Source organism: Cloeon dipterum, chromosome 1 (genome assembly GCF_949628265.1).
Source record: "Cloeon dipterum chromosome 1, ieCloDipt1.1, whole genome shotgun sequence".
In the NCBI taxonomy this organism is placed as follows: domain Eukaryota; kingdom Metazoa; phylum Arthropoda; class Insecta; order Ephemeroptera; family Baetidae; genus Cloeon; species Cloeon dipterum.
Genome location: NC_088786.1, coordinates 40458199 through 40484669, shown reverse-complemented (window position 1 = coordinate 40484669; position 26471 = coordinate 40458199). Strand labels below are relative to the sequence as shown.

Here is a 26471-nt window from a genome sequence, read left to right as displayed (position 1 = left end):
TCAACTTTAATAAACACTGCTTGCATAAAATAATTTTAAATGGAATAAAAAAAATTGTATATATTTTTTAATTTTCTACTTTTTATCTTAAAAAGATTGGTTTGAGCTGCCCCTTTCACCTTTCTGAACTCAAATTTGATCTTTTCAGGGTCGAAAACCTAAGAAACGACATCAAACACGAATATTTCAAACACTTTTCGTATTTTAACCCTCAGGGTCAGACCCTGAGACCTAAGAAAATTAATTTAATTTCATCGGAGTTATTTTGCACATTCATGCACGGCCATTTTTATGATTTAAAATAAAATTTTCTACAAACAAGGTCAAAAAGGGTGTTTTTTTAGGATTGAAAAATAGGACACGCCCCTTTCCTGGAATTAAAATACAAAATTTTCCAGTTTCTAAGTAAATTCTTTAAGAAATATTGCAACTAACCTGAAACTGCTGAGATTTCGTTTTTGATCATTTTTATTTTTAAAATTAACACCAATTTTGAGGACACTTTTCCTTGCATCTTCGATTTTGCTGATTCTTCCTGTTCAATTCACACTCACTGTTGAAACTATAGATTCACAGTATATACGAGTTTTTATTGATCACACACAGGGACGACGTCGGAATAATATTTAGTAAAATTCGAAACAGACAACAATGCTCGATTTCAAGTTTAAATTAAAGTTAATCATAAACTGTCTCTCGTTCAGAGGGTGGATCGTTTCAACCCTCCTGCAGCAGCAGGTTGGTGGCCGTGTTGAGGTCGTTGTTGGCCGCCCGCAAAGCGTTCACCACACTTTCCCGGTCGAAACCCATGTCCACCAGCCGCGCCACTTGCTCCTCCTGCTGCTCGGCCACGTTCAACCCTAAAAATTAAAAAATTAATGAGGAAATTTCTTAATTATCAATTAAAGACCATCTTTGACGAGGTTTCTGAGCCCACCATTCGATTCCTGAGGGTCGAATTAGGTACAATGGACATTTTAGACGGCCAAAAAGTGCAATGTGACGTGCGAACTTTTTTCCCGCCAAAATAATTTGAACGTAAAGTCGAAAGCTGCGCATGCGTGAGAGCTGGTTTGAGCACTTGCAGGGATACCACCTGTACGAATCACTTCTTTGCCAGATCCAGCCTGCTCTCACGCATGCGCGGTTCTCACAAATACGTTCATTAAGTTTTGGCGGGAAAAAAAGTTCGCACGTTACTTTTGACTTTTTGGCCGGAAAAAACATCCTTTATACCTAATTCGACCCTCAGGAATCGATTGGTGGGCTCCAAAACTTCGTCAAACACTGTCTTTCCATAAAAAAATCACGCCGAACTTATTTTCCGAATAAATAAATAAAAATCAAGCTAATTCTCTAATTGTCAGAGAAATTTCATGCGCTGTAAACGCATCTGCTGGCTTCTGAGCGCCGTTAAAGGCAAGAAGTGCAGCTGCACGGAAGTTAAGAATCCATTATTTTTCCTTCCCAGCAGCGTGAGAAGCGAAAGTGGCGAATTTCGGATTCGGAACAACTTGTTGTGCGATGAAGATAAAACGCGTGTCTGTGTACCTGCTTGCTGCGCCTCGTTTTGGTTCGGCTGCCAGCCGCCGTGATGGTCTGGCCCGACCAGCGTCTCCGCGTAACCCTGACCCTGAAAATCAGAAAACAAACGCAGTTGCATTAATCAATAAATTATTTATTATTCACACACGTGTCTGCCTGATTCATTAATATCCGCGTAAAAGGAATATTATTTACAAGTAATTGCCGTTTCCATTTTGGAATCGAGATCAAACAACAGTGTTTCTCGTGTCGGCTTCGTTTTATTTTCTTTTCTTTTCTGTAATTCCCACCTACGCCGCACGCCGGTCCGACTGGTTATGCGAGATGTGAGCCAGCGAGCGAGCAACTCGGTTTTTCTCTCTCTCTCTCACACACACACAATGCACACGTACAGTTCGTTTGGGGCGGGCACAAGAAAAGATGGTAATATCAGTTACACTCTGCTCTGCTCAGCTCGAATCTGCATGGGAATCGACGCTCCCGACTCTCAGCGCACGAATAAAAACTTTCGCAACCGCACTCTCCGCGTTTCATTTACTCAGCCTCTTCAAAGAAACAAGCAGATCTAAAATTGTTTTTTTTTATTTCTTGGAAATTGTTCTTCTAAAATTAATGTAGAATAAAAAAGCGTTATAACCAGGATTGAAATAAAACCCTGATTTTTAATGCAGTGCATATTGGTAAAAAACGTTTTTTTTATTTTCAATTTTTAACAGTTTTCGTATTTCTATAATTTTCTAATAACTATTAGCTTATGAGTTCCACTTGAAAAATTGTTAGGAAGAAATTTTTGGAGAAATGGAGGCAGAAAATGGCAATTTAAGAGAAAATATCTGCACAGCGGAGGAAATTTTAGATTTTCACACAAGAAAAAGGGAATAAATTCATTTCTCGCGCGAGAAATTGGTAAAATTAAGTGGTAGAAACCAGGCTCTTAATTGTCTGGCACGTGCTCTGGAATGGAAATCAGTACCGTAATCGTTATCGGTCTTAAATAATCAAAGATAAGCACAGCTGATTACAATTTAATTGGGTTGAATTTTAAAGGAACACATTGATTAATAATAATTTTAAATCATTTGCCATTTTCAATCCTGTACTTTTCTTTATTTATTTTACAAATCAAATACTGCTTTCAAATAAAGGAAAAAGTGTAATGTAACAGAATTAATTTTTTAAAATAACATTTAAATTTCATTTAAATATTTAAAAAAATAAAATCGCTAGCAAGATGACAGAAAAAACAACATTAATTTAAATGAATTCGCTTAAAAAAAAAGGTCGAAAAAGTAAAGCAAATTCTTACCACGTGTTTTAAATTAATTTTTGTCTCCTTAGAGGACAAAAATCAACAAGAAATTGCAATTTAAGCTCCTGAAAATGGGCCATTAGATTTATTTTTGAGGATTTTAGCAATAATCAAAATTAGGGATCGAGAAAAACCATCGATTTTTTAGCGGTTTGACAGTGATTTTTTTTTGCTTCATTTGTTTCGATTCCTTTTGTCTTTTTGTCCAACGACATGCGTATAATGAGCTTAATTTCCCTTTTGGTAAAATAAATCGTAAATTTACAAAAGGGAGACAGTTTATTCTCGCCGCTTATTAGAATTTAAATTACTAGACCAAATTATTGATCGATAAATTACTTTATAATGCTTCTAAAAATTAAAATAATTTTCGATTTTCCAAAAACTAAGAGCTAATTTTTAGCGGAAATAATTTTTCTAGCTGAATTCCCGCAAAAAATAAATAAATAAACAGCAAAAACCAAGAGTCAGCGTCAGAATACAAATAAATAACGCGCAGATACACGATTTCCGTGTTTACCATCATGTTAAAAGCATCAAGTGTATGCTTAGGGTGGCGTGTTTATCACTATCAGCGCGCTCTCTCTCTCTCTCTCTCTGGTCTCCAACGATAAGGAGCGAGCGCATTAAGCGAGAATAAAACCAAACAAATTGATAGATAAACGGGTCGGCGTGGCGTGGAGCGAGTGGAGGTGCTAATAGCCACGTGGGACGAACAGATTTCGCGGCTGCATGGCCTACATTCTGCATTGCGCCGCTTTAATTAAAATTGAGCCGAGCAGACAGGGAGGATCCTTCTTTCAAGCAGAGAAACGAACCAACGGCTGCTTCCGCTTTGTGCAGCACAACACACTGCGCCCGCTTTGTTCTCGACTCACACACGCGACCGACCGACCATTGCAGAAACAGAAAAAGAGAAAGAAAGAGAAGCAGACGAGACGGAGCATTATGCAACCGGCGCAGCTGCAAAGCACACACTGGTTGCATACCTCCACAGTCATTTTTCATATTTGTCAAGCCACTACGATTTACACAACATAGTTCTTTGCCGGCGACGACACTCAAGATGATGAATCAACCTTTCGCAACACCAAGAAAAATATACGAAGCATGGAAATAGGTGTTAGTTGTCATTCCCTGGGGATAAAATTGCTTAAATAAATATATAAAATATAAATTGAGTCATTTTTATCGTTCTACAATTTTTAACAATAAAAAATGACCTTATGCTGCAGTAAAAATTCAATATTTTTTTAATTTTCTCCAAAATTTCCCACGCTTGACCACAATTTCTTGGCAGATTTCGATTCCTCTCGTCGAGTCCTTTTAGGGAAACTCTTTGTTGGGAAATTAAATAGGATTTCAAGTACGGAGACAGTCTATACCAATTAACAGACACTTTTCTCAATAGTTTACATTGTTAATTAAGTCAATTTTTGTTTCAACAGATTCTTAAGGAATTAATTCATGCATTGGCAACGAAGATTTTCCTGGATTTTTAGCATAAATCCTCTTTAAACAGCATTCTAACCAAGCAACGAGTGTAAATTGTCTCCTTACACGATTCACTACACGTTCAAGGGAATTTTACCTAAAAATTCGCGATGAGAGGGATCAAAATCAAGCTCTTCTTGCTAATAATTAAGCTTACCAATCGATTGTTTGGTCCCTTTGTATAGTCCGCAGAAACACGATTTAAGTCGATTTATTTACGAATGAAAACGCGCAAATCGGAAAAATCAGCAAGAATTCTAAGTTAGAAAAATCCTGGACGCTGATTGGCTGAACGCAACGCGCATGTCAGCCCCCGCCACGCAATTTTCAACTAGCTAGGTTGCTAAGCAACCGCTGAACATTAGAGTTACATCAGCCAATCAGCGTTGAGGATCCGCATTTTTGATAATAATGCGAGAAACCGAAATGTTTGGCGTTGAAACAGCTGAAGAGGAGGGCGTAACCGTAAATCAGGGAATACAATATGGCGGCACAGACAAGGCAGAAAAGAATGCACTGCTCGCCTCTCTAAGAAGGCGTGGTGCGCCGCCATCGGTTACGCCCCCTTTCCAGCTGTTTCAACGCAGAAAAGAATTTTTTGATACAAAAATCCGGTCAAAGGAAACATTCCTAAAATTAGACACCAAATAAATATTGGTTTTCGCTCATCGATTGCATTTCAAGAGAGGAATATTTGGCATTATTCACGGCGTTCTCACGGAGAGTTTACTTATAATTTAAATTACTCAAATAAATTAAATAAAATATGAAGAGGAAATGAATTCTTGCCACTCTTAATCTTTAATTTTAGCCCGTAAGTATTTTAACTTCCCACTTTGAGCCGCATTTTTTATTATTTCTTCCATTTTATTCCGAGCTTTGCAATTTTCATTTGAGATTTTATTAGAATTTGTTGCCGTTAAAAGTCACCAACAGGTGGCACCATCTTAAACAAAGACTTTTCCTCAAAAATTACTGCATAAAAATCGTAAATAATTTTTTTAAATAATCAGACTTAAATTTCAGCGAGGTTACCGCAATTTTTTCTGCATAAATTGAAAAATAGAAATGAATGCAGAGGAAAAAACGGAGCAAAATTAATCCTCTATGAAGTATAATCCCACAAAAATTTAATGTCCATGTTTTAAATTAAGAAGCTTCTCGAAAATAGGTTTTTTTCTAGAATAAAATGAAATTTGGGAACTCACGTGTCTGGTTCTGTGGTCCCTAGCTCTGTTGATTTGGAGCTGCTGCTCCAAAAGCTCCATTTGCTGCTGGCGCTGCAGCTCGAGCGTGGCCCCCAGCGCGCCCTGCGAGGGTGGCTGCGAGCGCAGCAGCCGCCCGATGGTGAGATCACACGCCCGCGCCACCAAGCTCGGCAAACGGAGCCAGTTGAGCGCGCCGCTCCGCCAAACTAACCCCGCAGCCTGGAAATTAATTCAGGAAATTAGTATTTTCAAAGAGGAAAAATAAATAAAAACATTTTTTTAAGGTTTTTGTTCAAGGTCAACAATTTTATGTCGATTAAAAATGACTTACAATGCCGCAAAGAGCTGTGACGGCATTGGCAGAGCTGGTGGAGCACACCTGCAAGCCTAAGATGTACGTCAGGGTCTTCCCGGTGATGGGAATGCCGACGACGTGCGTGGTAACTATCCTCGGGATATCAAAAAAGAAGTTGACAAAGAGGGGGAAGATGAGGCAGTAGGGCCCCGGCGGGAGGAGGCCGTCGTGCAGGCCGAACTGCCTGATGGAGCTGACGACGGCCACCTCGAACAGGGTGGCCAGCAGCCCGGTGGCCAGCAGGTAGGACGAGAACTTGTGCGAGCCGAAGCGCCGCTCGAAAATGCGGAAGTAGTAGATGAGCACGGAGCCGCACACCAGGTCCTTGGTGTCCAGGAAGGTGAGTCGCGACAGCAGCAGCCGCCACGGCTCCGAGAACGCCTCCGGGATGCGGCACAGCAGGTACGGCCGCAAATGGGCCAGCGCAGGCGTGTTCAGGGCCGTGCACGCCAGGAACACCGAGCCCATCAACGCCTTGCTCACCGGGGCTTTGTCTGCGGAGGAAACACACCATAATACAAATTACATGGACGACCATTGCGTAATTTGGAGACACTTACAAAAGCCTGTCGTGCTGTACTGCGACAAAATAGCTGCCATCACATCCTAGATTGCCGCATTTGTCGCAAATTGCACGTCTTGCTACGCTGAATCGTCGCTGTGGACAAAGATTGCACCCTGAGGAAGCGAAATCTGTGTATTATTCGCGTTCGCCCCCTTCCGTGAATTCGCTGTTAAGTTGGTGTTGCTACTGGTGACTCACGTTATTTTGGCTCTTTAAACACTGCTGCCAACCTAAATGCTGCGCATGATTTGAACAGCAGCGCCACTCAGCAGTGTTTTGGAACTCAAATGACATTAAAAGTATCGATACTTTTTATAAAAACTGAGAATTCTTAAAAATGGCGGTTAATTGACTTTCAAATACACTCAGAATTATTTAAAATCTCATTTTAATACAGTTCTGCTGCAAGAATTTTCATTTTTCATGCTCTGAAAAAATATCGATATTCATTCGCCCACGCCCACTCAGTGTTTTTGAGAAAACATCTGATTTTATTTGCTGGCCGCCATACTTCATCGAAAATGAGCTCGGGGGTCGTGTTGGGGCGGTTTATCCTGCGGCCCGTGCGGCCCATCAGCTGCCTGGGCCGGCGGGGGATCTCGGGCAAGGCCCTGCGCGACCCCACGTACAAGAGGCCCAAGCCGTGGCCCTACACGGAGAAGAAGCTGACCTTCTTCGACGCCTTCTTCATGCGCGAAAGCACCACCGGCCGGATGGACGAAAACTCGAAAATCGTCGTGGTCGAGGGCCCAATCGGCTCGGGTGGGTGTTTTCCCTTGAATTATGAATATTCTCGAATTCATGAATTAATTTCGCAGGCAAGACGGCGGCCGCGAAAAAGCTGGCCGAGGAGCTGGACATGCTGTACGTGCCGGACGGCAACCTGGACATGCACTACGTCAACAGCTACGGCTTCGACACGCGCACCCTGGACGAGCAGCTGCCCGCCTCGTGCCAGAGCTTCGACATCAAGCACTTCCACAAGGAGCCGAACGACCGCAGGGTGGCCCTGATGCAGTGTCTCATGTACAAGATGCGCTACAGGCAGTACGTCAAGGCCCTGGCGCACCTTTTCAGCACCGGACAGGGCGTCGTGCTCGACCGCAGCTGCTACAGCGACTTTGTCTTCACCGAGGCGATGTTCAAGAGCAATTTGATCAGCAAGGAAGGTTCGGTTTGATGGAAATTTTTAATTTAAAATAATTAATTCTGCTTTTCAGCCTACGAAATGTACTACCGATTCCGGGAAAACACGATTTCCCAGCTCCTGAGGCCGCATTTGGTTATTTACTTGGACGTGCCCGTCGCCACCACCTTGCAGAACATCAAGAAGAGGGCCCTGCCTGACGAGAAGGATTCCAAGGCGTTGACTGAAAAATTCGTCACGGACCTGGAGGACTCGATGAAGAACAAGTATCTCAAAGATATCAGGTTGGTCCATCTGTTAACAGTACCAATAATAGTTATAATTAATTTTTTCCTGATTAGCTCTCATGCCGAGCTGCTTGTGTACGATTGGTCGAGCCACGGCGACGTGGAGGTCGTGGTCGAGGACATCGAGCGGGTGAATTTTGACAACTACGAAGATGAAGACCCGAAACTGCGTGACTGGAGGGACCTGGGCGACGAGTGGGACTGGCACAAGCACCGAAAAATGTACGCCGACAGGCAGGAGTGGCTCGAGTCCTTCTTCATCGTGCCCATCCACACTGCGCCTGAATTGCTCGTCGAGGGAGACGACGCCTGGGTCTACAATAACGTCATGGAATCGGTAAATTAATATTGATTTCTCTCAAGTTTAAATTAAAAAATGATTTGTTTTAGGCGCCTGGCAACCAGTATAACAGGGGCTTCAACGCCAGCCTCGGTGACAAGGGCATTCTCTTCAAGTAAAGGGATTAATTCATTGTTGTTAGATTCATTATAATGTAAATAAAGAATGTCAACTGCTGTTGAACGAAAATTTATGTAAATTGAAATCATGTTTTTCTTTTTTAAACCTGATATTTGAGTTTCCTTTAATTTTTCTGGTGATAAATTAGTGAAAATGAACGCCTAAGAGTGTAAATTGGCATAAAAATCTAATGAGTCAGTTTAATTCGTCAAAAAATCACATTATTAGTCAGATTTTTTTTAAATTCACTTAAACTTGAGATATTCAACTCATTTTGGTTATAGGGTTGGTTATTTTCTTCTTAATTTAGCAGAAATAAACAAAAATTGAGACAAGAATCTTAAATTTAATCGCAACCAACCTCGATTTAATGGAAGAATTCGATTTCCCGCGCTTTAGACGGCAATTCTTTAAAACGAGGGCGCTGATTGGCGCAGAGCTCCGCCATCGGCCAATGAGAATTCGCTGCACTTTGTTTACGTTCTCAGCCAGTTCACAGCCGTTCACAGCCTTGATAGACGTCAGACGATTTCTTTGTTATTGCTATGAAGAACTTTTCAAATTCTCGTCCTGCACTGCTCCCGCTGGCCTATGATCTAATTTAACCGCCGATTCAGCCATCCAAAGGTACAGTGGACGTGGAAGTTCGCGTCAACGGCATCGAATTCGTGCATGGCTGCGAATTTCCGTCAAAATCCTGCTCGAATGGCTTTTATTTTTCGTGTCTGCAAGTTTTAATCTTTATCTCTTTGTCACCCGTTATTTGGAAATGTTTTTTCTTGTTTGCTCAAGAATTGTTTTGTATTTTACAGACTGGAAATGGACACGCAGAGCATAATAATCACGAGCAACGACGAGGCTCCCGCCGGGACGGTGTTTTCGACGCCCGAGGGCCACCTGATCATGACCGTCCCTCTTGAGGACATGGGCGGAGACAACAGGCAGAACATCATCAACTATCCTCTGATCATCACCGCCGACGGCAGCATCACTGCCGCCAGCAACATCCAGCTGGACACCGTGGAGACCATCAACGCCAAGGACAAAATCAAGCAGCAACAGCAGCAGCCCGTCTTCGCTCCGGGAACACAGGTTTTTTAATTATTTAATTTTCAAGAACTAATTAACAATTTTTTTCTCTAGTTTGTGCTAGTCACGGACGACTCGCTAGGCCAGAGAATGATTCTGACCACCGCTGACGGAAAGATCGACGGTTCGTTCACCCTGCAAACTCAGACCAATGCTGTCGAGCAGGTCAACCCTCTCTCCAACATCACCTTCAGCGCTCCCAATCAACAAAACACAGGTAGTGATCTTTCCTTCGACGGGGATTTTGGTATTAAAAATCGAAATGTTCGGCGTCGAAGCAGCCAAAATCGGTCAAGGGGCGTAACCAAGGGAATATAACATGGCGTCGAACCACGCCCCCTATGAGCCTAACCTACCCTCGCCGCCATATTGTATTCCCTCGGTTACGCCCCCTTAAGAAACAGCCGAAATTGGCCTCCGAAGAGGGGGGCGTAACCAAGGTAATTCACTATGGCGTGCCTGTAGTGTCCGCGCCGCCATATTGTATTCCCTCGGTTACGCCCCCCTCTTCGGAGGCCGATTTCGGCTGTTTCGCGCACACTAAAAAATCTAGTATTTTTTCATACCAGAAACCATGTTGATTTATTTAATTTAATTTTTAAATTTATATTTTTTCTGTCTAGTCGTGACGAACCTGATCAACACGACCGTTCAGATTCCTCCGAGCATGGAGACGGAGCCGAGTAGCGCAATTAATTACATTCCGCAAGTTACCGCACCCACCCCCGCCAAAGACGAAAATGAAAATCGACCTCCAATCGCAGTTATTACTCCTAAAAATCCGTCAACAAAATCTAAAATCTCAATTTCAAGGGGCCGCACAAGTGCAAGGTTTGCCAGATGGAATTGCGGACGTGGGCGCTGAAGAGGCGGCACGAGCTGCGACACCTGCTGGACAAGCCGTTCCCCTGCAAAGACTGCCACATGTCGTTCAACCACGAGGCGAACCTTTTGCTTCACGAGGGCAGCCACCACGAAGGGCCGATCTGGACATGTCCGTTGTGCGAGCGAAAGTTCAAACGGCTGGCCGGCTACAAAGCGCACACTTTGGTGCACGATAAGGAAGAAAGCATCACCTGCGAGGCGTGCGGCGACGAGTTTCCCACTGAGGTTTGCTTTCTGGTTCCTGAGCTTTAAATTTTGGTAATTTTGTCATCCAGAAATACCTGGAATTGCACATGGAGGAGAAACACGCGAATCCAGAAGAGTCTGGAGAGATCGTCATCAGCTACGAGTGCAATATTTGCAAGAATATTTTCAACACCTGCGCTGCTTTCAAGGCGCATATGAAGGACCACAATAAGGTATAAAATGATTTTCCCAGGTTGCTCAAGAAAGCACCCTGAATTGCCAAAAATCTCGTTCCTTGACTGATTATTAATGTGTTTCAGCTGGAGCAGAGTCTGAAAGTGACACAACTAAGAAAAGGATCGCCAAACAAAAAATCCGGAGCGCACAAGTGTCCGTTGTGCGACAAAAGGTTCAACAAGCCCTCCCTGCTGAAGAGACACAGAGCCACCCACAGCGGGGAGAAACCCTTCAAGGTACTCCCAATCAGAAATCTTTAAAACTAAAACTAACTGGCGTGAATTTCAGTGTGATTTGTGTCCTCGTGGCTTCTCGCAAAAAGGCTCTCTTTTGCTGCATATGTACCTGCACAGGGGCGAAAAACCCCACGCCTGCAACTTTTGTACAGCTTCCTTTTCGCAAAAAGGTATAAAAATTTTTTGTTTTTTATTTTATTGATGGTTGGTTTTTCTCATTTTTGTGCACAGGAAATCTGCGTTCTCACATAGCTCGCACGCACGCCATACAGAAATCCGGCGAGCCGCTGTACCAATGCCACCAGTGCCCTTGCAAATTCAGGAAAATCGGCTCGTTGAACACGCACGTCACCAAAAACCACTCAACGCACATCAAACCAGTGCGTCCTTTCTTCTTCTCATTTAAAGGAATTTTGTGTATCTTGATTCTCTAAAAAATTTAAAGGCTCTCTAACGGCCAGTTCAAAGTTTAAGACAGATTTTTTGTTGGAATTAGAAAATAGTAAATTCGAAAAAAATTGGATTTAGGGCCACTTTTGGGCAGAAGTATTTTTTTTTTTAAATAAAAAATCCTTATCATTGGACTTTAAAACATTTCCCAATTTTACTCATTCGCAGCCTGAAGAGCAGAAACACAACCTTGCAGACTCTGACATTCTGCAGCAGGCGATCGCCCAGAGCGGTTTGGAAAATGGTAATTATTAAATCCTGAAATGACCGAGGCCGTGCTAAATAAACATTTAATTTTTTCAGCTCCCAAGACTGAAGGGTGTGCCGAGACTGAAATTGTGCAGGTTATCGCAGACTCCATGCAGGACGGAACCACAAAGTGATTCAATTAAATTTAACCCTAATTCGATATTTAATTTAATATTTTTCAAGGCATTACGAAATTAGTGTTCGGCAGCGTGCTGGCTTCCGCTGGCACCAATGCAATCACTGCAGCAAAGAATTTAAAAAGCCCTCTGATCTGATTCGCCACCTCAGGACGCACACCAATGAGAAACCTTTCAAGGTATAATTTTATATTTTCTTTTTAAACCTCGAAACAATTAATTTTTATTTCAGTGTGATTTTTGCCAACGGGGTTTCACGGTGAAGTCGACCCTGAACGTCCACCTGCTGACGCACTTGCCGCAGAAACCTGCCATCTGCACCATTTGCAACAGGAAATACAACTCGGCTGCTTCCCTCGCGGCTCACGTCAAGTAAAAATTCAAATGTTGGTGTTTTTGGTTGTTCATTCGAATTTTAGGAGCCACTCGAACACAAAGACGTTGAAATGCAGCTTCTGCGAGAAGACCTACACCGCCTTGGGGAACAAGGAAAGTCACGGCTGCGAGGAGCAGAAGCGGCACGCGCAGGAAAAGAAGCAGAAGAAGATTTTGGAGAATAAGTTGCTCGAGGAGAAGCTGAAGGAGTCGCTGCAGTATCTGCACGATCCGCTCTTCGCTTCCGAGAAGGGTAACAAAATCATTTATAAAAATTTCATTTTTATTAAATTTGAATTGACAGGAATGATCGCGATTAACAAGAGGAAAGGCTCGGCCTCCAACCGTCCGGAGGATTACGCCGAGCGGCCTCACGTTTGCACGCGTTGCAGCTGCCGATTTAAGAAAGTTTGCCATTTAAAAGCGCACGAAGCTTCGCACGACGGCATCAAGAGGTTCCTTTGCCACGACTGCGGAAAGTACTCAATTCCTGATTGTGTTTTACTGGAAATTTATATTTTGCGTATTTAGGTCATTCACGTCGAAAGCTGCTATGAAACACCACATTATGGTCGCGCACACCAAGGCTGGACCGATTTTCCAATGCACCAAATGCAACTCTTCCTACACTACAAAGGTACGAAAAATTCCTACTCCGACTCACAAGTAAATTTAAAAACAGGGTGGACGCGAAAACCGAACCTAAAAACGCATAATTTTGTGGCAAATGTGAAGAATTTTGGTTTTTTACTCTATGTCCCATAGGAGCCTAGTTATTAATTTTTAAAGTCGAAAACACGCGATTTGTGACATTTCCATTTTTTTTTAATTTCGGGCCCAGCCAGGGCCTATGGGCCGGACGGCCCCGATTTTGGTACCAATCGACGCCTCTCAGGAAGGCGCGTCTGCCGATGTGTGATTTTCCAAAATCGGACCATTTTTCGAATTTTTATGAATTTTTTACGGCCAAATTTTCGAAAAAGTCAAAATTTAAAAAAATGGTTTTATTTAATTAAAATTCAGCCGTACATCCGATCGTCAACCAAGACCCCCCATTAGACATGTCTTTAATTGGGCTTTTACTTGCGATACCCTGATGACCTTTTTCAGGGTACCCCGACCTGAGATCCGCTTCGAGGCCGGATTTTAATGCTTTATTGGTACATTTGATCACATTTGACGTTACTTGGCGAAGATTTTCATCCTTGCCTGTAACCGACCTTCCTCAGGTCATGCTACCTGAGGATTGTTTTTTTAATTGCGGTTATATTTCAGTCTTTTGGTCAACGGACTGTCGGAATTTTTTTAACTGTTGCATCATTTCGGAACAAATTTGAAATTTCAGGGGTGTCTGAAAAGGCACATGTTGAGCCACTCGTCGCAGAAATCGTACATCTGTCCGTACTGCGAGCGGCCGTTCTCGTACTCGTCGGCGTGCCGGCAGCACATCAAGACGCACGCCCGCGAGGTGATCAACAACCACGAGCGCAGCAAGCGCAACGTCAAGGCCGCCGTGCTGGTCACCAAGGACGACGCGCTGGCCGGCGGACAGACGCAGAACGTCGTCGAATTGGTCAACGCCGTCGAGCAGCAGCGCTCCCTCTCGGTCATCAACACGCAAAACAACCCTTTCGCGCAGCCCGTCATGGCCAAATACGCCGTTCAGGTCCAGGTAGGATTATTTCAAACTTAATGCAACAGGAAAATTCAAATTCGGGTATTTAGTTGGATGAAATTTCTCTCTGCTGCTCATGATCGACTTCTTTTTTTATTTTTATTTTCAAACATACGTTTCAAGCGTCCCGTTCGCACACGGCGAAAGCCTTTTCCTTGCAGTCCGTCACCCTGAGCTGGACGTCCACGGCTTTCTTTCGCTGAATTTTAAAATCAAAGATGGCACACGTTCCATCCGGAAATGTCGTTTCGTTTTTTTCAAGCTCTGAGAGAAACGAATTCCGTAGCGAGCGGGGGGTGTCTGTGGCGCAGAAGAAGAAATCGGCGCTGCAATCGCTCTTGTACACCATCACTCGCAACTTTCCCAATCGCTGAATGGCTTCGGCTGCGATTTTTCGTTAATTTTCAAGCCGTTTTTACGGATTTTTGGAAACTAACGCAATGCTTCGATGACGCACCGCACCTCGTCCCAGTTTCTCGGAAGCCATTGTCTCTCTAACGGATAAACTAAGCCGCAAAACATCGATGCCATGTCGTATTCGGTCTTTTCAGGGCGTTAGAAGTCAAAAGTTTATTAGCGATGAGTGCCACGTGACCTCTGGCGACCAATCAGAGAAAGGAGAGCGGCTGCGGCACTCTGATTGGCTGGTTTACGTCACGTGACTCGTTGCGGCGCTGCCGTCGCTACGCAAAACAGCCAATCAGAGAGCTGCAGTCGCTCTCCTTCCTCTGATTGGTCTTCTTGGGGGCATTTTACAAAAATTCAGACTTTAATTCCACTTTCAATTTACTTACCCCTATTGCCATGTGTCCGAAATTTATGTTCTTCCCACAGATCGGATGCGTACGCAATGGAACTGAAAAAAAAACGGATGAGAATTCTTTGTTCAGTTAACTTTTAGTCGCCTCACCCAAGCTAGACCCTAGTTTGTAGGTTTGGAGCTGCAATTAATTTTTTTTGAATATGAAACTAATTTTTCAACGTCTAAAAAAAATACATTTTTCCAATCGAGGGAGCATTTCGGACATCCGTCTTTTTGAAACTGCCCAAAAAATATACAATATCCTGGTTTTCTATCAAAACTCGTTTACGTTTTCGTATTTCACATCAAGTTGCCCCGTTCTGGAATCGAAACTGCAATTCCCCGTTGGTTGAAAATCCAAATCCAAGCAGTCGGCTATGCAAACGGTCACGTCTACTCTTCTCGAATGAATTTTCTTCGGCAGATTGCAACCAAAATCGTCCACAGATCCAGATGTAATTCCAATCAAAACCTGCAAATTTTCAAACTCAGCTTGTATGGACCAAAATTTGGACGTTTCGGAGCTACAACGAAACCTAGTGTGCCGACCGACATCCTGATGACGAGTGATGACGCTTGCTTCCAACTTCCGAATGATTTTCACCGTCCACAAGTATCAAATCAGGCCACCAATGACGCAAAAAAGAGAGACAGTCGAAATGTTTATTTATTTTCTCTACCGGCTTAAGCTGTCGTCATGGGCACAACACAGTTAATCAAGAAAATTCGGAATTAATACATTTTCAGTTGGCGTCAAACCAACAATTTGTCAAGACAAAGACTTAAATGTCGTTTCTAGGATTTTCTCCAAAAATGCAGATGAGCTAATAGCAGACTTTTGAAAATAAAAATCAAAGAAATTGGAACATCTGAAAACACTTCTTGTCAATTTTTAATATATGGTATTTTTCTAAAAGCAGTTAAATAATTTTCGTATGTTCCAATTGATTTCTGAGGGTCAAAAAAGGTGGGTCAAACAATTTTAGTTAGTGTCGCAAATCGAAACACACGTTGCTTCGGCGCGATAAATGTTTTAATCTTTTGGTTACTATTGCGCACGCGTCACCCCTCTGACGTCACAGCTCTCTCAGTCAGCTGCACGAAGAATAGCTGTGACGTCAGAAGGGTGGGGTGACGCGTGCGCAGTAGTGACCAATATATTCAAACGTTTTGACCACCTTTCGCATTTGGAAAAAAAATGAAGGATAACTTAATTCCATAATCAAGACAAGCAATCACTTTGAGAAATAAATTTTCATTTAATTTTTTCGGGCTCTATTACAATTTTTCCATCAGAGAATTGGAATATTATTATTTTACTCAACTGAATCACACGACTAACTCGCACACAGTAAAAGCCTTTTCCTTGCAATCCGCGGCTCTGAGCCTGACGTCCACAGCCTTCTTGTTTTTAACTTTGAAGTCAAAAAGGGCGCACGTTCCATTTGTTGCCAATGTTTGGTTCTTGAACTCTTCGAAAAGGAAAGATTTTCGTAACGAGCGCGGCGTGTCGGTGGTGCAGAAGAAAAATTCCTTGCTGCAGCTGCTTCTGTACGCTACAAATCGCAATTTTCCTAATCGTTGAATTTCTTCCGCTGCGATTAGGAAAATTAGATTGATAATGAATTTATTTCGAGGCTTACGGAGGGTTTCGATAACGCAGCGCACCTCGTCCCAGTCCTTCGGGAGCCAGTGTCGCTCCAAGGGCCAAATTATCCCGCAACTCATTCCTGCCATGTCGTAGTCAGACTTGAAGGGTGCCTCTTAATCAACGGGAGAGGGTTGAAATTTTTTATTTCTTACCGGAATTGCTACTTTTCCGTAATCGATCCTTTTTCCACACACCGAGCTCGTTACCAATGGAACTAAAATTATACCTGTAAAATGTTTTATATTTAAAGAATTTCAAACACTCTTACATAAACCAGCAGCTGTCTTGAACACTTGGAACTAAAATGCATATTAATGAAGTCATTTTTTTTTTTCAAAATAAATCATACATTTTTCCAATCGAGAATGCATTTCGGACATCCGTCTTTCTGAAACTGTTCAAGAACTCAATAACATCCCCAATATTCGATCAGAATTCCTACATTTTCGTATTTCACGATGGCTTTTCCCGTGTTTGAATTGTAGCTGCAGTTTTTATCCGTCGCTTCAAAATCCAAATCCAAGCATTGAGCAACGCAAGCGGCGACATCTACCTTTCTTGAATGTCTTTCTTTTGGTGAATCACAACCTAGTGAAGAATAAGCCGCCGCGGACGAAACCTGAAATTTTACAAGCACCATCACAGTTTCGATGTTTAGTTAGTTGTTACCAGGACAAGTAGCGCGACGGCCGACATTCTAACACTGAAAAAACTCGCAGGCAAACACTGATGCCCCCACCTGATTTGTGAAAAACTGCGTCATAGCAATAGCATCCTGCGTCAAGATTTTTCCACTCAATAAATGAAGAGATGAAGTTTAAATTACATGACGCAAGTTGACAATTTTTAATGACCCACTAAAACCACATTTTCGTTTGATTCCTGAGGGTTGAAACTATTCCGACCCTTAGGAATCGATTGGAACGCACAAATTTGTAGGTCTTTTACAGTTTTTATTTATTTCCCCAGCAAGTTGTTTGTACGTTTTCATTTTGCTAAAACAAGTTGAAGAATTTCACAAAACCATCTTTGCATTTTTTTAAGATGAACCCTTTGCACTTCCATAATCAAGATACGCAATCACTGAAAAAAATATTCATTATTTATTTTAAATTTTCTTTCTTCAATCATTTAAGTGAACTGCTAGTACAAACTTTTGTTACACGTCTAACTCGCACACAGCAAAGGCCTTTTCCTTGCAATCCGCGGCTCTGACATTGACGTCCACAGCCCTCTTATTTTTAATTTTAAAGTCAAAAATGGCGCACGTTCCGTTCGGTGCCAATGTTTGGTTATTCAGCTCCTCGAACAAGAACGATTTTCGCAACGAGCGCGGGGTGTCGGTGGTGCAGAAGAAGAATTCCTGACTGCAGCTGCTTCTGTACGCTACAAATCGCAATTTTCCTATTCGCTGAATTTCTTCCGCTGCGAATATGGAAATTAGATTTATTATGAGTTTCATTCGAGGCTTACGGAGCGTTTCGATGACGCAGCGCACCTCGTCCCAGTCCTTCGGGAGCCAGTGTCGCTCCGAGGGCCAAATTATCCCGCAAATCATTCCTGCCATGTCGTAGTCGGACTAAAAGGGTGCCTCTTAATCAACGGGAGATGGATGAGAATTTGTATTTTTACCGGAATTGCCACTTTTCCGTAATCGATCTTTTTTCCACACACCGGATGGGTTACCAAAGGGACTAAAAAAATGAATTTTAAATATTTTTCAAGAATTCCCGACCCCTTTACATAATCCAACAGCTGACTTGTACACTTGGAACTAAAAAGAAAATTACAAAATTGATTATTTTTAAATAAATCATACATTTTTCCTATCGAGAAAGCACTTTGGACATCCGTCTCCCTGAAACTGTTCAAGAACTCACAATAAAATCCCAATTTTCCATGAGAAATCCTACATTTTCGTATTTCACGACGACTTTTCCCGTGTTTGAATTGTAGCTGCAGTTTTTCGCTGGCTGAAAATCCAAATCCAAGCATTTAGCAACGCAAGCGGCGACGTCTGCCTTTCTCGAATGCCTGTACTCTGGCACATCACAATCAAGAGCAGTATAAGCCGCCACGGACGAAACCTGAAATTTGATCCCGTGTTGCACAGTTTTGATGTTTAGTTGTTGTTACTAGGAAAAGTAGCGCGACGGCCGCCATCCTAACACTGACAAAACTCGCAGGCCAACACCGACACTGCCGGGTCTCATCTGATTTATGTTTCGATTTTGACAATCTGCGTCATAGCATCCTGCGTGACGATTTTTCCACTCATTAAATCAAGAGACGAAATTAAAATTTTATCAGGCAAGTTGAGAAATTTTAATGACTCACAAAATCCACATTTATGTTAGCTTCCAATCGATTCCCGAGGGTCAAAATAGGTAGGGTTAATTAATTTTCAGGTCGAAAAACGTGTTTTGACGTGCGAAAAGAGGCGCAAAGAAAATCGCGCGCTACTTTGGCGCGCGAAACGTTTGAATCTTTTCGTTGCTTCTGCGCATGCGTCTCCCTTCTGACGTCACAGCCATGCTTCTTGCTGAGAAGAGACAGCTGTGACTTTGAAGGAGGCACGCATGCGCAGTAGCATAAAAAAAGATTCAAACGTTTTGCGCACCAAAGCAACGTGCGTTTTAATTCGCATTTTTATTTCTTTAATTTTTTTTTCAAGAAAACCTTCACTTCCATAATAAAAACAGGCAGTCACATACAGAAAAATATTCATGTAATTTATTCAGACTGTATATTACAATTTTTCTTTCTTCAGAGAATTTCAAACAAATCTCGTTTTAGTCAACTGCAAATAAAAACGTATCACTCGTCTAACTCGCATATAATAAAAGCCTTTTCCTTGCAATCGGTGGCTCTGAGCCTGACGTCCACAGCTTTCTTGTTTTTAATTTTGAAGTCAAAAAGGGCGCACGTGGCGTCGTTTGTGTCCAGTGTTTGGTTATCGAGCTCTTCTGAGAGGAACGATTTTCGCAACGAGCGCGGGGTGTCGGTGGTGCAGAAGAAGAATTCCTGACTGCAGCTGCTTCTGTACGCTACCAATCGCAATTTTGCCAATCTTTGAAGATCTTGTGCTGCGAACAAGGAAATTATCCGATTTCCAGTGTTTAATTTGAGGCCTACGCAAGGATTCGATGATGCAGCGCACCTCGTCCCAGTCCTTCGGGAGCCAGTGTCGCTCCGAGGGCCAAACTATTCCGCAAAGCATAGCTCCCATGTCGTAGTCGGCCTTTAAAAAGTGTGTCAAGTGCGAGACGGTTGACAATTTCTATTTTTACCGAAAGTGCTACGTTTCCGAAAACGATCTTTTTGCCACAAATCGTACGGTACACCAAAGTAGCTAAAGGACTACGTATAAAATGTTTCAAAAAGAATTTGAAACCGCTTTACCGAAACCAGCAGCTGCCTTGTACACTTGGGACTGCAAAAAAATTACAAAACTGATTCGCTTCCGAAATAAATCATACATTTTTCCAATCGAGGAAGCATTTTGGACATCCGTCTTCCTGAAACTGTTCAAGAACTCAATAACATCCCCAATTTTCAATCAGAAATCCTACATTTTCATATTTCACGATGACTTTTCCCGTGTTTGAGTTGTAACTGCAATTTTTCTCCGTTGCTTCAAAATCCAAATCCAAACAATCTGCGATGCAAGCGGCGACATATGCCTTTCTCGAATGTCTGTCCTCTGGGCAATCACAATCAAGCGAAGAATAAGCCGCCGCGGACAAAACCTGAAATTTTACATGCAGCATCAAAGTTTCGACGTTTAGTTGTTAGTTAGTTGTTACCAGGACAAGTAGCGCGACGGCCGACATATCCTGGCAGTGACAAAACTCGCAAGTGAACACCGACGTCCCGTCTGGGTTGTTTTATTTGTGAAAAACTGCGTCATAGCCATTTCCAGCCTGCAATTTTCACACTGAAAAAGCAAGAGAGACAAATTTCAAACATTTTCACGCAAGTTGAGCATTTTTAAATAATGGATCAGAGATTTTATTTCTTTAATCCCTTCCGCGACTGGAATAAAGGAAAATTATACAAACTACAAAATCTTTGAGAGTCTAGAAACTTTGGCTCCAAAGTTACCAGAGCTTCGCATTTTTTTTAATTTAATAAAATTTTGTTTTACCCAGCGGGGGTCAGATTGGTGCGACGCGCAGATATGGCCTCCGGTGGAGAGTATGGCGCGAAAAAATTGTCTCGTGGAAGCAAGTTTTGGTCAATATTGTGACGTGTAGTTTGCATTAATTGAACTAATTGTGTCTTTTGGTTGGATCGGAAAAACAAACTCGTGACACTCGTACCTTTAACTAAAAATGTGATCGTCATTTAAAAAAAAAATCGATTCTTCCGTGTTCCGTTTACTTCAAGGCACTGTGGCGATCGAAATTGAACCACCAAAGGTTGATTCCGTCCCTCAGGTTCTTACCCTGAGGGCCAGATTGAGAAAAAATACCCAAAATTCTCATGTTTAGTGTCGTTTTATTTGGTTTTGGCCCATCACAATTCAAATTTTGTTTTCGATATTATACACGGCATGAGAAACTTATTTTTTGCACTATTTAGGGATTTTATACGATTTTAAGTTTGGTTTAAATAAAAAACAATAGCCAATCGTCTGAAATTGACAGCCCTAATAATCAAGATACGCAATCACAGGAAAATTTTCGTTCAATTTATTCAGGCTGCATGTTTTACAATTTTTCTTTCGTCAGAGAACTTCAACTGCAAAAAAATATCACTCTTCCAACTCGCACACAGTATAAGCCTTTTCCTTGCAATCCGTGGCTCTGAGACTGACGTCGACAGCCTTCTTATTTTTTACTTTGAAGTCAAAAAGGGCGCACGTTGCGTTCGGTGCCAATGTTTGGTTATTCAGCTCCTCGAACAAGAACGATTTTCGTAACGAGCGCGGCGTGTCGGTGGTGCAGAAGAAGAATTCCTTGCTGCAGCTGCTTCTGTACGCCACCAATCGCAATTTTCCTATCCGTTGAATACTTTCGGCTGCGATTAAGAAAATTAGATTTATAATGAATTTAATTCGAGGCTTATACGCAAGGTTTCGATGATGCATCGCACCTCGTCAAAGTCTTTCGGAAGCCAGTGTCGCTCCGATTGCCAAATTATTCCGCAAAGCATTGCCGCCATGTCGTAGTCGCACTTGAAGGGTGTCTCTTAATCAACGGGAGAGGGTTGAAAATTTTTTGTATTTTTACCGGAATTGCTATGTTTGCGAAAACGATCTTTTTTCCGCAAACCAGACGGGATACCACTGGATCTTAAAGTATACGTTATTTAAAATGTCTTTAAAAGAATTAAAATCGGCCAAACTTATATCAATAGCTGCCTTGTACACTTTGAACTGCGAAAAAATTACAAAATAGATTCTTCCGAAATAAATCATACATTTTTCCTATCGAGAAAGCACTTTGGACATCCGTCTTCCTGAAACTGTATTCAAAAACTCAAAAAATCGCCCATTTTCAATCAGAAATCCTACATTCTCGTATTTCACGATGGCTTTTCCGGTCTGAGAATTGTAGCTGCAATTTTTGGTCGCCTCAAAATCCAAATCCAAGCAATCGGCGATGCAAGCGGCGACATCTACCTTTCTTGAATGCCTTAAATCTGGCGAGTCACAATCAAATCCAGAAAAATCCGCCGCTGCCGCGGACGAAACCTGAAATTTTAGTTTAGAACGTGCGGCGTGATGCACTTTCAATGGCTACGCTCGATTTTACTATGAAAACTAGCGCGACGGCCAACATCCTGACAACGATTAAACTCGCGCAAGTGAGCACACTGACATTGGCGTCCCAGCATCTGATTTGATTTATAAAAATTCGCGTCACTGCCCTTTCCATTCTGCACGATGAGCAATTTTCCCACTGAAATATATTAATCAAAGTGGAAAACTTTAAAATATTTAGCAAATAATCGGGGAATGGATTAGACTAGACTGGAACTTTGACTTTAATTCAAATGAAATTATGCAAACTACAAAATCCTTAAGAGTCTAGAAACTTTGGACACACGGGGGATTTTCGTAAATTAATTTCCTGTTGCTCCTTAGAGTTTAATTATTTTTAATTTAATTCTGGAGAATTAAACAATAATTTTGGACGTTATAATTTCAGGAGAACGTGGTTGCCCCTGAGAAAATCACCATCACGGACACGCTGAGCTCGAAAGCCGTGGCCGAAGCAATTCCTCAGCTGATCAACGCGAACGTCGCCAGCATTTCTGGCGATTTGCAGCTCAACCTGATCGCCAAGCAAAACGTTTTGCACGGAATCCAAAGAGTAATTTTTTTAAAAATAAAGAAACCCCTATTTAAAATATTTTTTCCACAGTCCATCGAAGAATACTCAATTTTGGACCAGCCTGGCGTGTCCGGCGGCCAAGGGCTGGTGCCCGTCGAGTCCGGCGTGTTCATCCAGGGTTTCGACGGCCAAACGCTGGACGCAACCTTCTTCAACGCCGGCATTCCGATTCAGGTAATTTTAAAAAATCCAAATAAATTTTAATATAATAATTAATCCTTCAGACGGATCAAATCGAAATCGGCGCCCTGACCAAGATGCTCGCGTCCACCTCTGCGCCGGAAAATGCGCAGGAAGATCTCGCCCAGTTCTCGTAAGGATTTAAATTTAAGTTTTTTTTTACCTGGAGTATTAAAATTTCCCTCACTCAGGTGTGACATTTGCAAGAAGATTTTCATGGACAACGAGACGTACAAAATGCACTTCGCGGAGGAACACTCTTTGCCTTGCCAACTCTGCCAGGCCAAATTCGAGACTGAAAAGGACCTGAAACTGCACGTCACCTCCGAGCACGAGAAACCAACCTCGCCTTCCAAAATGTGCGTCCTGATCCACTTTCATTTTAAAAATTAAATAATTATTTATTTTAGGCTGAAGTGCAAGCACTGCAACGCCGTGTTCAAGAGTCCAAAGCAGCTGCAGGGCCACATGAACAAAGTGCACAACCGGTCCATTTTGAAGAGTGCCGCGCATTTTCCCCCTCCGCCGCCAGAGGCCGAGAAAGCTGCGACGGACGAGGCGCCTTCCTTGCTGGTTAAGAAGGAAAATAATGCCAGGAGGCTCACGGTCGAAGAGGCGCACACCATGGCCAAGGTTCAGATCGCATTTTTCACTTTCGTGCCGCGGAAATTTGGCCGATCGATCGCCCCGCCCACCTTTTATATCCCTCCACATCGCGCACACGAGTCAGCTGATCGGATCGAAGTTCGCTCCATGAGGCAGACCTCTCCGAGTATCAACTTCACTCCGAAGAGTTGTAAAAATGGGTGGGGCGGACGATGGGCCAAATTTCCGCGTCACAAACATTTGATTCATACTTGCCACCCATTTCTATCAATTTTTCTATTCATTTTTTTTAAATTCGGATTTTTGCAGTCTTTGGAGAGTTGTCCAAGACCATCAGTGTCCGAAAACGCATTCCTTCAAAGCTTAAAGGAAGTTGGCCTGAAAACGGACGAAGAACCTGAGGAAAGAACCGTTTCCAAGCACGAGCAGGACGGCTCGAACGTCCGGCACGCCAACGGCTGCCACCTCTGCTCGAAAAGCTTCAAGAAGCCGTCCGATCTGACCAGACACTTGCGCACTCACACAGGTAGCCCCTCGATTTGATTCCCCTCTTCGTTTAAATTAAATTTTTATCCAGGCGAAAAGCCATTCGAGTGCGCGGTGTGCGGAAAGGCGTTCGCCGTGCGCTCCACCCTGGTCGCTCACTGCGCGGTGCACAAGAAAAGCGCGACGCCCGGCCTGCCGTGCCACATCTGCCAGGCCAGGTTCTCCACCAAAGGCTCGCTCAGGGTGCACATGCGCATACACACAGGTAAAAAAACAATATAAAAAGATTAATTTGTTATTTAATGCAATTAACAAGGTGCAAGACCGATGAAGTGTCCGCACTGTCCGCTGAGCTTCCGCACGTCAGGGCACAGGAAGGCGCACGTGCTGTCAGTGCACAAGTCCAAGAAAAACGCGGCGTCGACCATCGCCGTCGTGGACTTTGCTGCAACAAGCCTGCCCGCGATCGCCGAGGAGCCGGAGGCGGCGGCCGAGGGCGCCATGGAGGTGGAGGAGGCGGTGTCGGCGCTGCACCCTGAGCAGGAGGCCAACGACGCGCAGATCAACATTCCGATCAACCTGGAGTCCTCCGAGTACCTGCACATCGACGAGAACCTCATCCAGCAGGTGCATTCCGGCAACTTCATCCTCTACCCTTCCGATGCCGACGGGTTCATCCGCTTCGAGGTCTTCTCGGACATCTCGGGACAGCAGCTCATCGGCGAAATCGGCGCCGCCAGCCTCGAGACGGCCGCTAAGCCGCCAGAGCCCGACGGAAAGGTATGATTTTCGTTCATGCCGCGGTACAATGTCCAATGGACATTTTGGGCATTGGTAAAACTGTCCCAACTCGGCTCAAATTGCGGTCGGTTGGTGAAAATGTCCGTCTGACCTTTTTTCGCGGCATTAACGATTGATTTTGTTTCAGGTGTGTCTGGTGTGTGGCAAGTCGTTCAACAAGCCGAGCCAGCTGGTGCGGCACGCGCGAATCCACAGCGGCGAGAAGCCCTTCCCGTGCACCCTGTGCGCGAAAAGGTTCAACCAGAAAAACGCGCTCGACGCGCACATCCTGACGCACACGGGCGAACGCAAACACCGCTGCGAACTGTGTAGCAAACTGTTTACGCAGAACGGCAACCTCAAGACGCACATGAAGCGCGCCCACAAAAACGCCATCTGAGTGCCGAAATAAATTTAAAAGAAAAAAATTGTGATACTAATTTTACCGCACTGACGATTACCGCGTTTATTCCTGTCAAGTCTGTTTCGTTCGAGTCACAGTTTTCCATAAATAAATTAGGTTTTTCCTACTAATCGAAATCTGGTTTGCAAATAGTTAATTACTGATCAATGTTTTTTTTTCTTAAGCGTCAGCGGGATTTGTGACACTTGCAAACTGTTGTTTTTAGGGCCCATGCGGAGCCGTATGGGTCGGATGGCGCCGATTCTGGTACCAATCGACGCCCCTCCGTGAGGCGCATCTGCAAGTGTAAGGGTTTTCAATATTGGAGCAATTTTCGAATTTTAACAGAAAAATTTCTGCCAAAATTTAAAATTAAAAATTCAGATTTTTACCGGATAAGCCGCCTAGCAATCTCAGCTAGGAATCAAATGAAGATCATTTTGTGAGATTTTTATCAACTTTGATCGAGCCGTTGATTTTTTATTGATTTTTTCCGACATCTTCAGACTTCCGCAAGCCATAACTCCGGTCCAGGGCAAAAATTCGAAAACAATGCTTCTAAGCCGATGCTAAATATATCTGGGATCATTTTTAATACTCAATAAGAGCAGATCTGATGAAAATCCTAGGAAGAGAAAGATTTTGAAATTTCAACAACGAGATTTTTGCATTTTCTCCATGGGAAATCGAAAATTCGCTATTATTTTTCCAAACGGAAAAACATTGAAAATGTTTTCCAATGCCATCGCACGCGCAGGCGTCTGCCGGTCTGGAAACCGATTTTTCAAATTGTTTGTGCCCAAAAACGTTACGTGCAAAAATGGTATTATTTTATTTTAAATTCGTTCGTTCGTCTGATCGTGGTGTATGACCCCTCATCGCACGGGGCTTTGACCTGAGGTACCCTAACGACCTTTTTCAGGGTACCCGCGACCTGAGATCAGTTTCCAGGCCGGTTTTTGAGCTTTTTCAGTTTTTTCCAGCACATTTTGCGATACTTTTCAACGATTCGTGACTCTTGTCCTTCCTGGACCTTCCTCAGGTCAGTTTTTTGGCGTCCGTCAGGATGCACACTACTTGTAAAAGAAACATATCATTCAAGTGACCGCTGACGACCAATCAGAAGAAGAAGCGAGCGGCTACGGCTCTCTGATTGGCCGTTTTATGTGTAGCGACGGCAAAAGATTCGAACGTTTTGCGCGCCAAAACCACGTGCGTTTTTCTTTTCACCTCTGCTCGCACGTCACATACATTGTTTCGATTGGAAAAATGATTTGGCCCACGAATTTCGACCCTCGGGAATCGATTGGAACATAATACGAAAATGGGATTT

The 26471-nt window shown here is 43.1% G+C and overlaps 4 protein-coding genes and 2 long non-coding RNA genes across 6 annotated transcripts; 2 read left to right on the top strand and 4 right to left on the bottom strand.

The window, feature by feature from the left end:
- Window positions 1–569: 569 nt before the first annotated feature.
- On the bottom strand, window positions 570–6633 carry LOC135948160 (ubiquitin-associated domain-containing protein 2-like). Its single transcript, XM_065497279.1, has 5 exons — window positions 6472–6633; window positions 5888–6405; window positions 5557–5775; window positions 1552–1633; window positions 570–860 (listed from the first exon to the last, which is right to left on the bottom strand). Exons 1-5 carry the CDS (start codon window positions 6509–6511, stop codon window positions 718–720), a joined length of 1002 nt encoding a protein of 333 aa, XP_065353351.1. The 5' UTR covers window positions 6512–6633; the 3' UTR covers window positions 570–717.
- Window positions 6634–6950: 317 nt separating this feature from the next.
- ND-42 (NADH dehydrogenase (ubiquinone) subunit ND-42) lies at window positions 6951–8455 on the top strand. Its single transcript, XM_065497026.1, has 5 exons — window positions 6951–7238; window positions 7295–7645; window positions 7697–7907; window positions 7965–8247; window positions 8301–8455. Exons 1-5 carry the CDS (start codon window positions 6998–7000, stop codon window positions 8367–8369), a joined length of 1155 nt encoding a protein of 384 aa, XP_065353098.1. The 5' UTR covers window positions 6951–6997; the 3' UTR covers window positions 8370–8455.
- A 402-nt stretch (window positions 8456–8857) lies between these two features.
- Window positions 8858–25275, top strand: LOC135947671 (zinc finger protein 236-like). The gene is made up of 26 exons (XM_065496563.1): window positions 8858–8997; window positions 9183–9462; window positions 9514–9676; window positions 10083–10222; window positions 10273–10569; window positions 10620–10763; window positions 10851–11003; window positions 11056–11173; window positions 11235–11383; window positions 11622–11697; window positions 11757–11832; window positions 11886–12018; window positions 12072–12211; window positions 12259–12467; window positions 12519–12693; window positions 12746–12851; window positions 13560–13886; window positions 22498–22662; window positions 22714–22857; window positions 22908–22996; window positions 23055–23222; window positions 23274–23496; window positions 23779–23995; window positions 24047–24220; window positions 24272–24735; window positions 24884–25275. Exons 2-26 carry the CDS (start codon window positions 9190–9192, stop codon window positions 25133–25135), a joined length of 4575 nt encoding a protein of 1524 aa, XP_065352635.1. The 5' UTR covers window positions 8858–8997; window positions 9183–9189; the 3' UTR covers window positions 25136–25275.
- LOC135934450 (uncharacterized) lies at window positions 17329–18446 on the bottom strand. The gene is made up of 5 exons (XR_010574119.1): window positions 18256–18446; window positions 18086–18206; window positions 17975–18036; window positions 17816–17921; window positions 17329–17767 (listed from the first exon to the last, which is right to left on the bottom strand). It is a non-coding gene; the product is annotated as an uncharacterized LOC135934450 (long non-coding RNA).
- LOC135942711 (uncharacterized) lies at window positions 19178–20085 on the bottom strand. Its single transcript, XR_010575149.1, has 3 exons — window positions 19915–20085; window positions 19633–19866; window positions 19178–19583 (listed from the first exon to the last, which is right to left on the bottom strand). It is a non-coding gene; the product is annotated as an uncharacterized LOC135942711 (long non-coding RNA).
- LOC135934191 (uncharacterized) lies at window positions 21074–22034 on the bottom strand. The gene is made up of 6 exons (XM_065475760.1): window positions 21861–22034; window positions 21767–21811; window positions 21692–21722; window positions 21577–21638; window positions 21415–21520; window positions 21074–21364 (listed from the first exon to the last, which is right to left on the bottom strand). Exons 5-6 carry the CDS (start codon window positions 21506–21508, stop codon window positions 21099–21101), a joined length of 360 nt encoding a protein of 119 aa, XP_065331832.1. The 5' UTR covers window positions 21509–21520; window positions 21577–21638; window positions 21692–21722; window positions 21767–21811; window positions 21861–22034; the 3' UTR covers window positions 21074–21098.
- Window positions 25276–26471: the final 1196 nt, after the last annotated feature.